Source organism: Bos indicus, chromosome 2 (genome assembly GCF_029378745.1).
Source record: "Bos indicus isolate NIAB-ARS_2022 breed Sahiwal x Tharparkar chromosome 2, NIAB-ARS_B.indTharparkar_mat_pri_1.0, whole genome shotgun sequence".
Taxonomy (NCBI): domain Eukaryota; kingdom Metazoa; phylum Chordata; class Mammalia; order Artiodactyla; family Bovidae; genus Bos; species Bos indicus.
Genome location: NC_091761.1, coordinates 89,918,855 through 89,931,918, shown reverse-complemented (window position 1 = coordinate 89,931,918; position 13,064 = coordinate 89,918,855). Strand labels below are relative to the sequence as shown.

At 37.4% G+C, this 13,064-nt stretch overlaps 1 protein-coding gene across 3 annotated transcripts in view; it reads left to right on the top strand.

Moving 5' to 3' along the window:
- Positions 1-13,064, top strand: part of TRAK2 (trafficking kinesin protein 2) — a 73,623-nt gene that overhangs the window by 32,242 nt on the left and 28,317 nt on the right. For all 3 annotated transcript variants that reach the window (XM_070770198.1, XM_019975021.2, XM_070770197.1), the window contains exons 3-5: positions 2,319-2,513; positions 12,441-12,517; positions 12,875-12,991. In XM_070770198.1, coding sequence (XP_070626299.1) covers positions 2,319-2,513; positions 12,441-12,517; positions 12,875-12,991 — 389 coding nt within the window. The remainder of the gene's footprint in view (positions 1-2,318; positions 2,514-12,440; positions 12,518-12,874; positions 12,992-13,064) is intronic.

Here is a 13,064-nt window from a genome sequence, read left to right as displayed (position 1 = left end):
TATTAAAAAAGCAGAGACATTACCTTGCTGACAAAGGTCCATCTAGTCAAAGCTATGGTTTTTCCACTAGTCATGAATGGATGTGAGAGTTGGACCATAAAGAAGGCTGAGCACCGAAGAATTGATGCTTTGGACTGTGGTGTTGGAGAAGACTCTGGAGAGTTCCTTGGACTGCAAGGAGATCAAACCAGTCCATCCTAAAGAAAATCATTCCTGAATATTCATTGGAAGACTGATGCTGAAGCGCCAATACTTTGGCCACCTGATGAGAAGAGCTGACTCATTGGAAAAGACCCTGATGCTTAAAAAGACTGAAGGTGAGAGGAGAAGGGGACGACAGAGGATGAGATGGTTGGATGGCATCATCGACTCAAAGGACATGAATTTGAGCAAACTCTGGGAGATGGTGAAGGACAGGGAAGCCTGGCATGCTGCTCCATGGGGTTGCAAAGAGCTGGACATGATTGAGCGACTGAACAACAACACTGTTCATTAGGTTTTTACACTCTGTCTAGATGAAATTCAAGCCTTTCTTAGCTTTGCATAGGAGAGTAACATAAGAAAGATATGAAGATGTGGAGGAAAATATGAATGTAATGAGAACAGATCACTTCGAGGCCGAAAAACAAGAGGAGACCTTGAATCTAAATGAGGCAGTGTGGCTAGAAAGACGTGAACACAAGAAAAGAACATTTGGAGGATAAAAATTTTAGGATTGGACAATTAGGAAATCACTAAATAGTACATTATCAGAAATGCAGAAGCAAATAGGAGGTGCTAGTCTGAAGGATATTATTCAAATCTATTAAACCATGACTGTATACTCATTTTGGAAGTAGGCAACTGGTAGTCTTGAATTTTCACAGAATTTCATTAATGCTTATTAAAATGTATATGGAATAGTAGTTATTTTAATGAATATTAATTTTGTTCATCACTTGCATTATACCCTTGAGTATTTAAGAGTTTGTTTTTAGCTCTGCATGTATTTATAGTCAACTTCTCTTCCTGCACATATATTAATAATAATAATATGTATGTCATATATTCATGGCAGGAAAAAAATGTGAATAGTCACCTAGAATTCATAGTAATGTTATTTGGATGTATTTTTGGAGTTCTTATTTAACGATCTGCTAAGCGTTGAGAGGAGCTTCTTCAGACACACATTTAAGGTTTTAAATGTACCTCATATCTGTGATTGTGTACCTCATGTTTTGGTTATGAAGCCACTGCTTGTCTTTCTATATGGATAGGATTTTCTAATATGGTCAGCCTCTTCGTATTTGATTAATGTCAGCCTCCTCATTTTTGAATTAAAGTCAAGTAGTTGAAATTTACTTTTTTAAGGTACATTTTCTAAAAATAAATTTTGTTGTTCTTTGCCAGAGTTAGAACATGTTTCTCTGTGCCACCCACAAAGGAAATACCCGATGTCTTTAAAAAATGAGAGGGTTGAGATGACATCCTGTATTTTCTGTATTTTAAGCCCTAGTATTTTAAGCATATTAAAAAGGGTAACTTTTTTTTGTAAACTGCTAAATTAGGAAGGTGTTAAATGATGAGCAGCATTTGGAATAAGAAGCCAGGAGCAAACACATAAAGATAGAGAAGCCCAAGTGTGTTCAGAGAAGCATATGCAGGGACAGTTAGAGATGTGCAGGTGAGAGTAGTGATGTAAAAGATATTCAAGACTTTAAATGTATCACATCTTTAAAGTAAAAGTGATTAAGTACTTATTCTAGTACCAATGTTGGACACTGTGCTGGAATGTTAACATTACTGTTTAACATTTAACCAGTAAATATTAATTTTTTTATATATAGCTTCTGGGAGAATATAGTAAAATGTAACTTTTCCATATTTTGAAGAATCCTTCCACAGAGGTCAAATTCTATTATTGAAGAACATATCATTTTATTCCTTTTGAACTCACTGTTTTCTGCTGGTTGTCTTGTTGCCTTTTTTCCCTCAAATGTTATGAGTTATTTGAGATCACATGTCTTTTAAGCGGCACTAAATAGATTGATAAGGAGGAAATAAATTTTAAACCTAAAGCCATAGTTATATTCCCTAAGCAATATAGAATATAATTAAAAGTCATGGTATTATTTTTACTGTGGAAGTTCTTATAGTAAAGAAACCTAGAGAAAGACCAACTGGAATTCCAGGATACAGCAATAAAAATCATTGGCGACATGATCTTGACTAATGTTTCTTGATTGTCTTAGTTTCACAGAACTAGTTTCACTGATTTTTCTCTGTAGCCTAGTAAATTGGAATATATTGGATTCATTTACATGGAATCTTCTCCTCAGATGTCTGCTCCAATGAAGATGTCCCTGAAGTTGAGCTTGTGAGCCTGCTAGAAGAACAACTACCCCAGTATAAGCTCAGAGTGGACTCTCTATTTCTTTATGAAAACCAAGATTGGACTCAATCTCCACACCAGCAGCAACATGCATCTGACACCCTCTCTCCAGTACTTGCTGAAGAGACTTTCCGTTATATGAGTGAGTATTTGAATTTATCCATTGAACTAAAGATCATGAGTGTCTTGTTGACTTTTACAATATTTGACAATCCTAAATGTTGTTTAGTTTGTACCTACTTTAATTCAAACTGCTTTAACAACATGAAGAGATGACTCTAATTGTGTTGTGTCTGAATGCAGAAAGTTTATCATTTTTAAGACTCTGAGTGTCCAGGGTTGCGAGCATACCCAGAGGTTTCCATTTCTCTCCTCTTTTCCTTCATACTTTCCTCAGACTGAGTAGAAAGGGAAACTTTTTTTTTAAAAAGTAGTGAACGTGTTTCAAATTTTAATATCCCTTTATATTTGTTATCTTAATAATTTAATATTTAGTCTGTTAAACTGACATAGTCACAGGAACTTGTCAAGTCATTAAGAAACATAGTTCCTGGATACATAAGTAGTTTTAATAATGCCAAGGAGAAATACATGCACACTATATAGTCATCTTCATTATTTATGTAAGGATTCAGAGAGAATATTTCAGTGAGAAACTAAGTCAGATATGTCCTAAACATAGATTTGTTTTATCCCACACTCTTAAAAAATGACAAAATTAAATAGAACACTCTTTAAACTTTAAAATATAGAGATTTTTTGTTGTTGTTGTTTTTGACCTTATTCCAAAAATCTGCCTTCAGGCCGAGCTTACCTTTTTTTAATGCATTCACTATAAAGATGTTGTATGCATAATAGCTATTAGAATACATAGTGAGTCTCTGAGTTCAATATTGATATATTTATAAAACTATTTTCATTTGAATTAGATATGAGGTTGCATCAGCTCCTAGATATTTGCCTAGTGAGTGCTTCCATGTTTTTAAAGATTCTAGCTGGAGAATGTTGTGAAATCCTCATTTTCATAGTAATCATTAACTTTTAATGGTACTTTCCTACAACCAGGTTACTTACTGCTCAGAAAAAAGAATTTTAAACTTTGTTTACACTTGAATTAGGAACTCAAATAAAACTGTTTCTGTACAGTTTATTCTTTTAAGTAGCTGAATATTAGGTCTCTTAAGGTTTTCTTAACTTTCTAGTTTGAGAAATTACTCACTTGAGATTTCTGGAAAATACTTTTTAAAAGGAACATTTTTAGATTCCATTTTCTTTTGTGCCATGAGTTTTTAGATTTGTGAGAAAATTTCAAACTGAACTTTCATCGGGATAAATTTAGTTTGTCATTGTTTTCATAAAGTCGTACAGAAAGTGCCCTTAGTTTACATGTTCTTTGTTCTATACATCACTGGAGGGGGCAGGGAGGGGAGACTAGCTAGAAAGATGTTTTAGGTTATGATTTAATGGAGTTGCTGTTAGGATGAATTTTACATAAAAAGACTAGAAAATAAAAGGTAAACAGATTCTAAAATACTTGGTTTAAAGGTAAACAAGAGTGTAATTAAAACTAGAGATTAATAGGATGTTACAAGATCCATACTTCCAGGATCTGGAAAACTGTCCTATTCCTTTCATCTAATGGTACTATTTTCATGTCAACAATTTGAAAATTAAACTACATATGATTTACTAAGATCATGAAGCAAATAATTAGGATTATCATTGGTTCACTAATACTTTTTCTGTGTAACTGCATGCTTAGTTGCTAAGTCATACCCAACTCCCTGCAATCCCATGGACTGTAGCCCACCAGGCTTCTCTGTCCGTGGGATTTTCCAGAGTAGGTTGCCATTTTCTCCTTCAGGGGATCTACCCAACCCAGGAATTGAACCTGTGTTTCCTGCATCTCCTGCATTGGCAGGCAGATTCTTTTTAATCACTGAACCACCTGGGAAGCCTACTTTTTCTCTATATTGTACTTTAATTTCACTATTATTTTAAAGTTATCAATTCTTTGGGTTAACAGTTCACACAAATATAAATAGACTTCATTATGAATTCCTATCTTATGAATGTAAAAGATAAATGATTTACTTTATTTAGCAAATTGACCAAGGTCTCAAAAAGCATGATACAAACCATTCTCTCACCTTTTTCCACTGTTTTCTGTCCCCCTGAGATGTCAAGATTTTTTGGTTTTGAATATTTACTATAGACACTGGCAAGTGATCCTAGGGTTCAGCTCCCTGGTTCTGTTTCAGCCCCTTCATGTCCCTAGTTCCCTCACATGGCAATAGACACGTGCTCATTAAAATGAATTATGACAACTAATAAAAAGAGGTGCCAAGCAGAGGCACTTTCTTTCTTAGTTCACACAAAGAAGTTCAAAGCACCATAAGAAAATAATGAAATTTGGAAGGAAATGGGAAAGTTTTGTGATAGGAACCTGTCTCACATGAATAAAAGGATCCTGGTTGTTCTCTGAAGCCCCTTCCAAACCAGAAAGAGTTTGCTTTCATGTGTTTTAAAAGTAAACAATGGATGGGTCCAGAAAAATAATTCCCTCCTAGTCCCTGCCATGGGCTTCCCTGGTGGCTAAGTGGTAAAGAATCCACGTGCGATGCAGGAGACACAGGAGATGCATGTTGGATCCCTTGGTTGGAAAGATCCCCTGGAGGAGGACATGGCAACTCACTCCAGTATTCGTGCCTGAAGAACCCATGGACAGAGAAGCCCGGTGGGCTACAGTCCATGGGATAACAAACAGTCGGACATGATTGAAGTGACGGACACACATACAGTCTCTGCCATACACACACAGTTTAAGATACTCAAAGAAGGTTTCGCTTGCAGGGTTTTCTAATTTTATTAAGAGAGGCCCACAGTGACATGTAGGACAAGCAGTGCAATCAGATCACACCATGACAGAAAGTACCATTTGTTCATGTGAAGGCTCAAAGTAGAAACCTGATCTGCTTTTCAGGGTATTTTTTATTTGGGAATAAAAGATCACCTTACCACTTCCTAATGCATAAGGAAAGGGGGGGGTGGTTATATAAGTATATTTAAGGCATAAATGTCACTTGGTACTTGTTAAAAACACAGATCCTGTGTCCCCATCCCAGATCTACTAATTCAGAAACTCTGGGGGTGGGGCCTAGTCTGTTTAAATTAAATAAGTCCTCCTGCTGGTGCTGATGCACACAGATTTGAGAACCAGTGATCTGAAGCATTGTCACCAAAACTGGCCACTTCATAGTGACGTTAAATGGAGAAGTTGAGAAACGAAGGAGGGTACAGAATTTTGCAGAGAAGTACAGTTTTAGAGATTATTACTTCTGATTGATAGTTATACTTTTCCTCTGCCCTTGAAATTCATTAACCTTTACCTGCAGGAAGGAAATATAACAGGTAATTCTCAGGAAGCAATAATCATAAGTCTAGTCATAGAGGTGAGCGGGTTTATAATTCCTTTTGACCAGTTCCATGGAAGAATTAAGTCATTTGCCCTAAGACATCTATTGTAGAATGAGTTACCTTATCACTTATACATCATGTCCTATCTAGGTATTATTAGTGAGAAAATTGTTTCTCAAATCATTATCTATGGGGCTTAATTCTCTCCTGGAACCCCATTGAGAAAGGCTGTCCTAGATGGAACATATGATCAGCCTCCTTTTTGTTCCATCTCAGTTCTTTTGAAGGCAGTTTTTTGTATTGCAGAAATGTTCTCTGTATTATAGTAGCAAAAAACACTTCTCTGGAGTTAAAACCTCAAAACCTGTCTGTAGTTACCAGGAGCTATTTCAGCTTTTACTCTGTCATGCAGGAACTGTTTGTGTTTCATTTTGTTTTGTTTTGTTTTTCATGTGGAAGAATTGGAGAGTGATGAAAGATCAGAAATCTTTTAAAAATTAAATAATTGCAGTAAAAACTCTAGACCTTGAAAAAGGACATTTGAGAGAACTATTCAGGCACCATCTCATGTAAATAACAGGGATATCAAAATGGGTCAACATTGGCATTTCCCGTCCTGAAAATGATTGGGTGGAGTTGGTGTAAAACTATGTGTTATAAAGTAAGAATTAGTGAAAAAAAAGAATTAGTGACAAAAAAACCATCTCCCCCATGTTTTTTCAGGAACACTGGACATTAATTAACAACCTTCATAAACCAAAGGTGTTCTATAAAAATGTTTATCATCTCTCTGATGAATAATTCTTTCTTAGACTGGAACAAGCACAGAGCATTGGTAATTTCTGTACCATTTTGCATTTTTATTTTAACCTCTGAGAACTGAAGGGAAAGTAGAATTTGATAGGATTAATTATAATAAAGTCAGTCTGTTTGGCCCTGCATTCATGGTTACAGAATTAAAGTGAGGAATTAGTCTATTGCTTTGAAAATGTTTAATCACCATGCCTAAATGCCAAGAGAACACTTAAGAGCCTTGCCCTGAGTGCTTTTGGAATCATTCCAAGCAGCCTATCTTTATCAGGAGTATTGTGTTAACAAAAAGAAGACAGAACTGATTAGGCTGCAGAGAAGAATCCTTTGTGTTCCTTTATCAGTTGAGCAACTCTGTGCAGTTGAGGTAGCCCAGCCATTGGGCTTGGTGGTCTACAGACTAAACAAACTGGAGAATTCTGGTTGCATTATCTAACTTTTTTGTCATAATAAATACTTAACCATTTGAAAATTCATTTTTCCCTTTTGGAGCCTTTTAAGAAGAGCTGCTGATTTCGGTGTTGACCATCTGGTGATGTCCATGTGTAGAGTCTTCCTTGAGTTGTTGAAAGAGGGTGTTTGCTATGACCAGTGCGTTCTCTTGGACGAATTCTATTAGCCTTTGCCCTGCTTCATTCTGTACCCCAAAGCCAAATTTGCCTGTTACTCCAGGTGTTTCTTGACTTCCTATTTTGGCATTCCAGTCCCCTGTAATGAAAAGGACATCTTTTTGGGATGTTAGTTCTAGAAGATCTCGTAGGTCTTCATAGAACCATTGAGCTTCTTCAGCGTTACTGGTTGGGGCATAGACTTGGATTACTGTCATATTGAATGGTTTGCCTTGGAAACGAACAGAGCTCATTCTGTTGCTTTTGAGATTGCATCCAAGTATTTCATTTCAGACTCTTGTTGACTATGATGGCTACTCCATTTCTTCTAAGGGATTCCTGCCCATAGTAGTAGATATAATAGTCATCTGAGTTAAATTCACCCACTCCAGTCCACTTTAGTTTGCTGATTCCTAGAATGTCAATGTTCACTCTTGCCATCTCCTGTTTGACCACTTCCAATTTGCCTTGATTCATGGACCTAACATTCTGGGTTCCTATACAATATTGCTCTTAACAGCATCAGACCTTGCTTCTATCACCAGTCCCATCCACAACTGGGTGTTGTTTTTGCTTTGGCTCCATCCCTTCATTCTTTCTGGAGTTATTTCTCCACTGATCTCCAGTAGCATATTGGGCACCTACCGACCTGGGGAGTTCATCTTTCAGTGTCCTATCTTTTTGCCTTTTCATACTGTCCATGGAGTTCTCAAGGCAAGAATACTGAAGTGGTTTGCCATTCCCTTCTCCAGTGGACCACATTCTGTCAGAAACAGTGGCTGAGTTTATTTTTGGGGGCTCTAATTTCACTGCAGATGATGATTGCAGCCGTGAAATTAAAAGACACTTACTCCGTGGAAGGAAAGTTATGACCAACCTAGACAGAATATTAAAAAGCAGAGACATTACTTTGTCCATAAAGGTCTGTCTAGTCAAGGCTATGGTTTTTCCAGTAGTCATGTATGGATGTGAGAGTCGGACTATAAAGAAAGCTGAGCACCGAAGAATTGATACTTTTGAACTGTGGTGTTTTAGAGTCCCTTGGACTGCAAGGAGATCCAACCAGTCCATCCTAAAGCAGATCAGTCCTGGGTGTTCATTGGAAGGACTGATGTTGAAGCTGAAACTCCAATACTTTGGCCACCTGACGTGAAGAGCTGACTCATTTGAAAAGACCCTGATGCTGGGAAAGATTGAGGGCAGGAGAAGAAGGGGACAACAGAAGATGAGATGGTTGGATGGTATCACTGACTCAATGGACATGGGTTTGGGTAGACTCCAACAGTTGGTGATGGACAGCGAGGCCTGGCGTGCTGCGGTTCATGGGGTCACAAAGAGTCAGACACGACTGAGTGACTGAACTGAACTAAGAGCTGCTATTTTTTTATTGCAAAGATAACATTTGTTCTTCATTGAAAATTAGCAAAAAGCTGACAAGAAAACAACAAATCAACTATAATCCATACTCAGAGATCATCACTATTAACATTTTGATGTATGTTCTTTCAACCTCTCTTGTGTATAGATATGTATAGATATGCTGCTAAGTCACTTCAGTCGTGTCCGACTCTGTGCAACCCCATAGACGGCAGCCCACCAGGCTCCCCCGTCCCTGGGATTCTCCAGGCAAGAACACTGGAGTGGGTTGCCATTTCCTTCTCCAATACATGAAAGTGAAAAGTGAAAGTGAAGTCGCTCAGTCGTATCTGACTCTTAGCAACGCCATGGACTGCAGCCCACCAGGCTCCTCCGTCCATGGGATTTTCCAGGCAAGAGTACTGGAGTGGGGTGCCATTGCCTTCTCTGATGTATAGATATACTCACACCTTAAAAACAAAATCAGGACCTATGTTGTTTTATAACTTGTGTTCACAGATAAGTACTCTAATATTTCATCAGATAAGAGCCTTTTGATCTTGGTGGTACTATGGTAGAAAAAGCAACATGGTGTAAAGAGCCCATCATTGAGAATGAGCAGCCCCAAGCTTTTTCTTAGGACTTAGGACTTAGGTGGAAGCTGCTATCACCTCCTTATTATATCTTGGCTTTGCCACTAATAGTTTGCTTTGCCATCTTAGACATGTCACATAATTCCTCTCAGTCAGGTTTCCTCATATAAGAAAATTAGATCATTAAAGGAGATATCTTCTTAAGGTTCAGCTTGAAATTATCAGACTATGACAGATGGTTAGCATTTATAGGAAATATATTTTAGTTTCTCCTCACTAAAATGTATTTTATTCCAGACATTTCTATAATTCCTGGGTCCTTCATTTTCAAGTCCCCTTTTATCATGTGTGACTTGTATCTCATAATGTTATTACATTCTTAATTTACAGGTTTTACTTCAAATTAAAATTTCCACTTCATCTTCAACTCTTGTCAGTCATATAATATAAGCCATATCTTGCAGTTTTTAAATTAGTTGTATAAAAACTGTCTTTAACTGAGTTTCCAGGATTCCTGGTTCTTACTTTGAGTGTTAATCCTGGCTCAGTGGTTCTCATCCCTAGCTTCACATTATAACATCTGGCGTGTTTTCCTTACTACTGTGCCCTGGGGTCCCTCCAAATGAACTCAGTTAGAATCTGGAGTTGAGACTCACTGCACTGTGTTACATTTGTCTTTTCAAACATTGGCTAGTTTTTTGTAGTTTAGAGTGTAGTTATATTGACTTGAATTCCCCACCCCCCCCATTATTGAGACCGGAAGTAGAAGAGACCACACACTGTATGTATCTGCCTTAATTTTTAATCTTTGTTCCTGAGCTATGCTACCAAGTTAAACTGTGAAAATTCCTTAGGCCCAAAAGCCTATTTCTTTTATCCCTGTGTGGTTAAAGTACAGAGCCATTTTATCTACTTGTAAATAAAAATTCTTTTGTAATAAAAATGTTTCTAGTTTTTTTTGTTTTTGTTGCTGTTGTTGTTAGTTTTCAGTTTAAAATTTTTCCAGCAATCTCTTAACACTGACAATCCAACAACTAAGACTGTCATTAATAATTTGCTCTGGGTAATGGCTATTTTCATTTTGAGCAGTGAAGCTGGGAAGAAAAATTAAAGGCTCAGATTAAAGTAAAACCTGTCTACTGGTGTCTTTTGAGCAATCTTAAGTGTTAAGATGGGTCCAAGGAACTAAAGATAACTTAACTCATAGTTTCTGCTGCCAAGTCAGTGCATTGTTTACAGAGAATTTTAAATTGAGGCTGTTTCATACATACCAGTTGTGTTTAAAGAGTATAGCTATGAATAGTTATATGATACTTAGCAGTTTATTTGGAGAAGGCGATGGCACCCCACTCCAGTACTCTTGCCTGGAAAATCCCATGGACGGAGGAGCCTGGTGGGCTGCAGTCCCTGGGGTCGAGAAGAGTCAGACACGACTGAGCGACTTCCCTTTCACTTTTCACTTTCATGCATTGGAGAAGGAAATGGCAACCCACTCCAATGTTCTTGCCTGGAGAATCTCAGGGACGGAGGAGCCTGGTGGGCTGCCGTCTATGGGGTCACACAGTCGGACATGACTGACGTGACTTAGCAGCAGCAGCAGCAGTTTATTAAATAGTACTTAGTAAATTATCATATTTGAACCTCCTAATGGCCTTGTGAGATGCTGTCACCTCCATATTATAAATATGAATCTGAATCTCAGAAGGGATAAGTGACTTGTTCAAGTTCACTCAAATACATGAATTCAGCTTGTCTGCTTCAAATCTCTGCTTTTTCACATTTCACGGCAAACAAATTATAAAATCAGTCTAAATCAAACCCAAGTCTGTTTCATTAATGCTCTTCAAAGTCAAAAGTTCCTCTCTTATTATGCATCATTGGCTTTAGAAAGGTATTGCTTATTGTGCTTGTACAATCATTAGGGTCCTATCTGTTCTTTTCTTTGGAGCTAAATTAGTCAAGTGCAATTCTTGAATTTGGAGTGTCAGAAATAATGGATTTGAGTAATACAAGGAATATAATAATATACAATTCATTTTATAGCAAGGGCCTACCTATGATGAAGTTTATTATAAAGAAAAAGAATTTTAAAACTAAAAAGGGTTATGATTCACAATAAAACTACAAAAAGTCCTGCAAGTCCTATTCCTTATTTATTGATATTAGCTCACATGATAGCTAATCACAGATGTTCAAAATAATCACAACAGAATTCTAATTAATTTCCTTTATACATTCAGTTCAGTCACTCAGTCATGTCCGACTTTGCAACCTCATGGACAGCAGCATGCCAGGCTTCCCTGCCCATCACCAACTACTGGAGCTTGCTCAAACTCATGTCCATCAAGTCGGTGATGCCATCCAACCATCACATCCTCTGTCCCCTTCTCCTCCTGCCTTGAATCTTTCCCAGCATCAGGGTCTTTTCCAAGTAGTCAGTTCTTCACATCAGGTGGCCAAAGTATTGGAGTTTCAGCTTCAGCATCAGTCCTTCCAATGAATATTAGGACTGATTTCCTTTAGGATTGACTGGTTTGATTTCCTTGCAGTCCAAGGGACTCTCAAGAGTCTTCTCCAACACCACAGTTCAGTTCTTCGGCACTCAGCTTTCTTTATGGTCCAACTTGCACATTCATACATGAGTACTGGAAAAACCATAACTTTAACTAGATGGACCTATGTCAGCAAAGTAATGTCTCTGCTTTTAAATATTCTGTCTATGTTGGTCATAGCTTTTCTTCCAAGGAGCAAGTGTCTTTTAATTCCATGGCTGCCATCACCATCTGCAGTGATTTTGGAGCCCAAGAAAATAAAGTCTGTCACTGTTTCCATTGTTTCCCCATCTATTTGCTGAAGAGATGGGGCCAGATGCCATGATCTTAGTTTTTTTAATAACTCCTCACAAACTCACCCCTCAATAACTTTAGACTAGGGTATAAAACGATTCAGTTAATTCTCTGGCCTATATCTTCTAACATGAGTGAGACAAAATTCCAGTCTTACCACAGAAAGAGAAGATAGTCAGGAGGTGACTACCCTGTGACCAGTTGATACTTTCTTAATTCATTGTATGATATACATTTTGTTTGTAGTAATTGGTCTGTCCTGACTGTCTAACGTGTGAACTATCTACTTTCTTTTTCTTTTTTCACCTGTATTTTTATTCTAAATAACTTTTTGTAAAAGCCTGAGTTGTTTGTTGTGTTGTTATCTTTCAATTCTTATGAATATTTAAAACTTTGTGTTATTTCTATATCCTATAAACAGTTGTTTTAACTATCTTAGTTCTAGGCACAGACAGGGTGGAGCAGATGACCAAAACTTACAATGACATCGACATGGTTACACATCTCCTGGCAGAGGTAGGAATGTGTCCTTTTTCTCCAGTACAAAAAGTAAACCTTGAAGATCGTTTAGAAGCTATTAAATTTGCATATCATAAGTTTAAAGATAGAGTTGCTGTATCCTAACTAATAGGATGATCAATAAATCTCACTTAATATAAGGAAATACTCTCTTGCATTTATAACTACGGTGGTCATCCATTTGACCACATATTTTAAACACCATTTGTGTGTCAGGCCCTGTATTCGTTTGTATATCTGGGCATTAAAATGGGCCTTGATGCTTTCTAGGACATTACTTTTAATGATTGCAGGATTTCTAAACTACTACTTAATTTTGTTTGTACTCAAGACATGTATTTGGTGTTTTAACAGAGGGATCGTGATCTGGAGCTAGCTGCTCGAATTGGACAAGCTCTCTTAAAGAGGAACCATGCATTGTCTGAGCAGAATGAAACCCTGGAGGAGCAACTGGGACAAGCCTTTGATCAAGTATGTCTTGGATCAAGTATTTGCAGCATGAAACAGTTAGATTTGGGAAATGGAGAATTTATTTTCCTGGTGT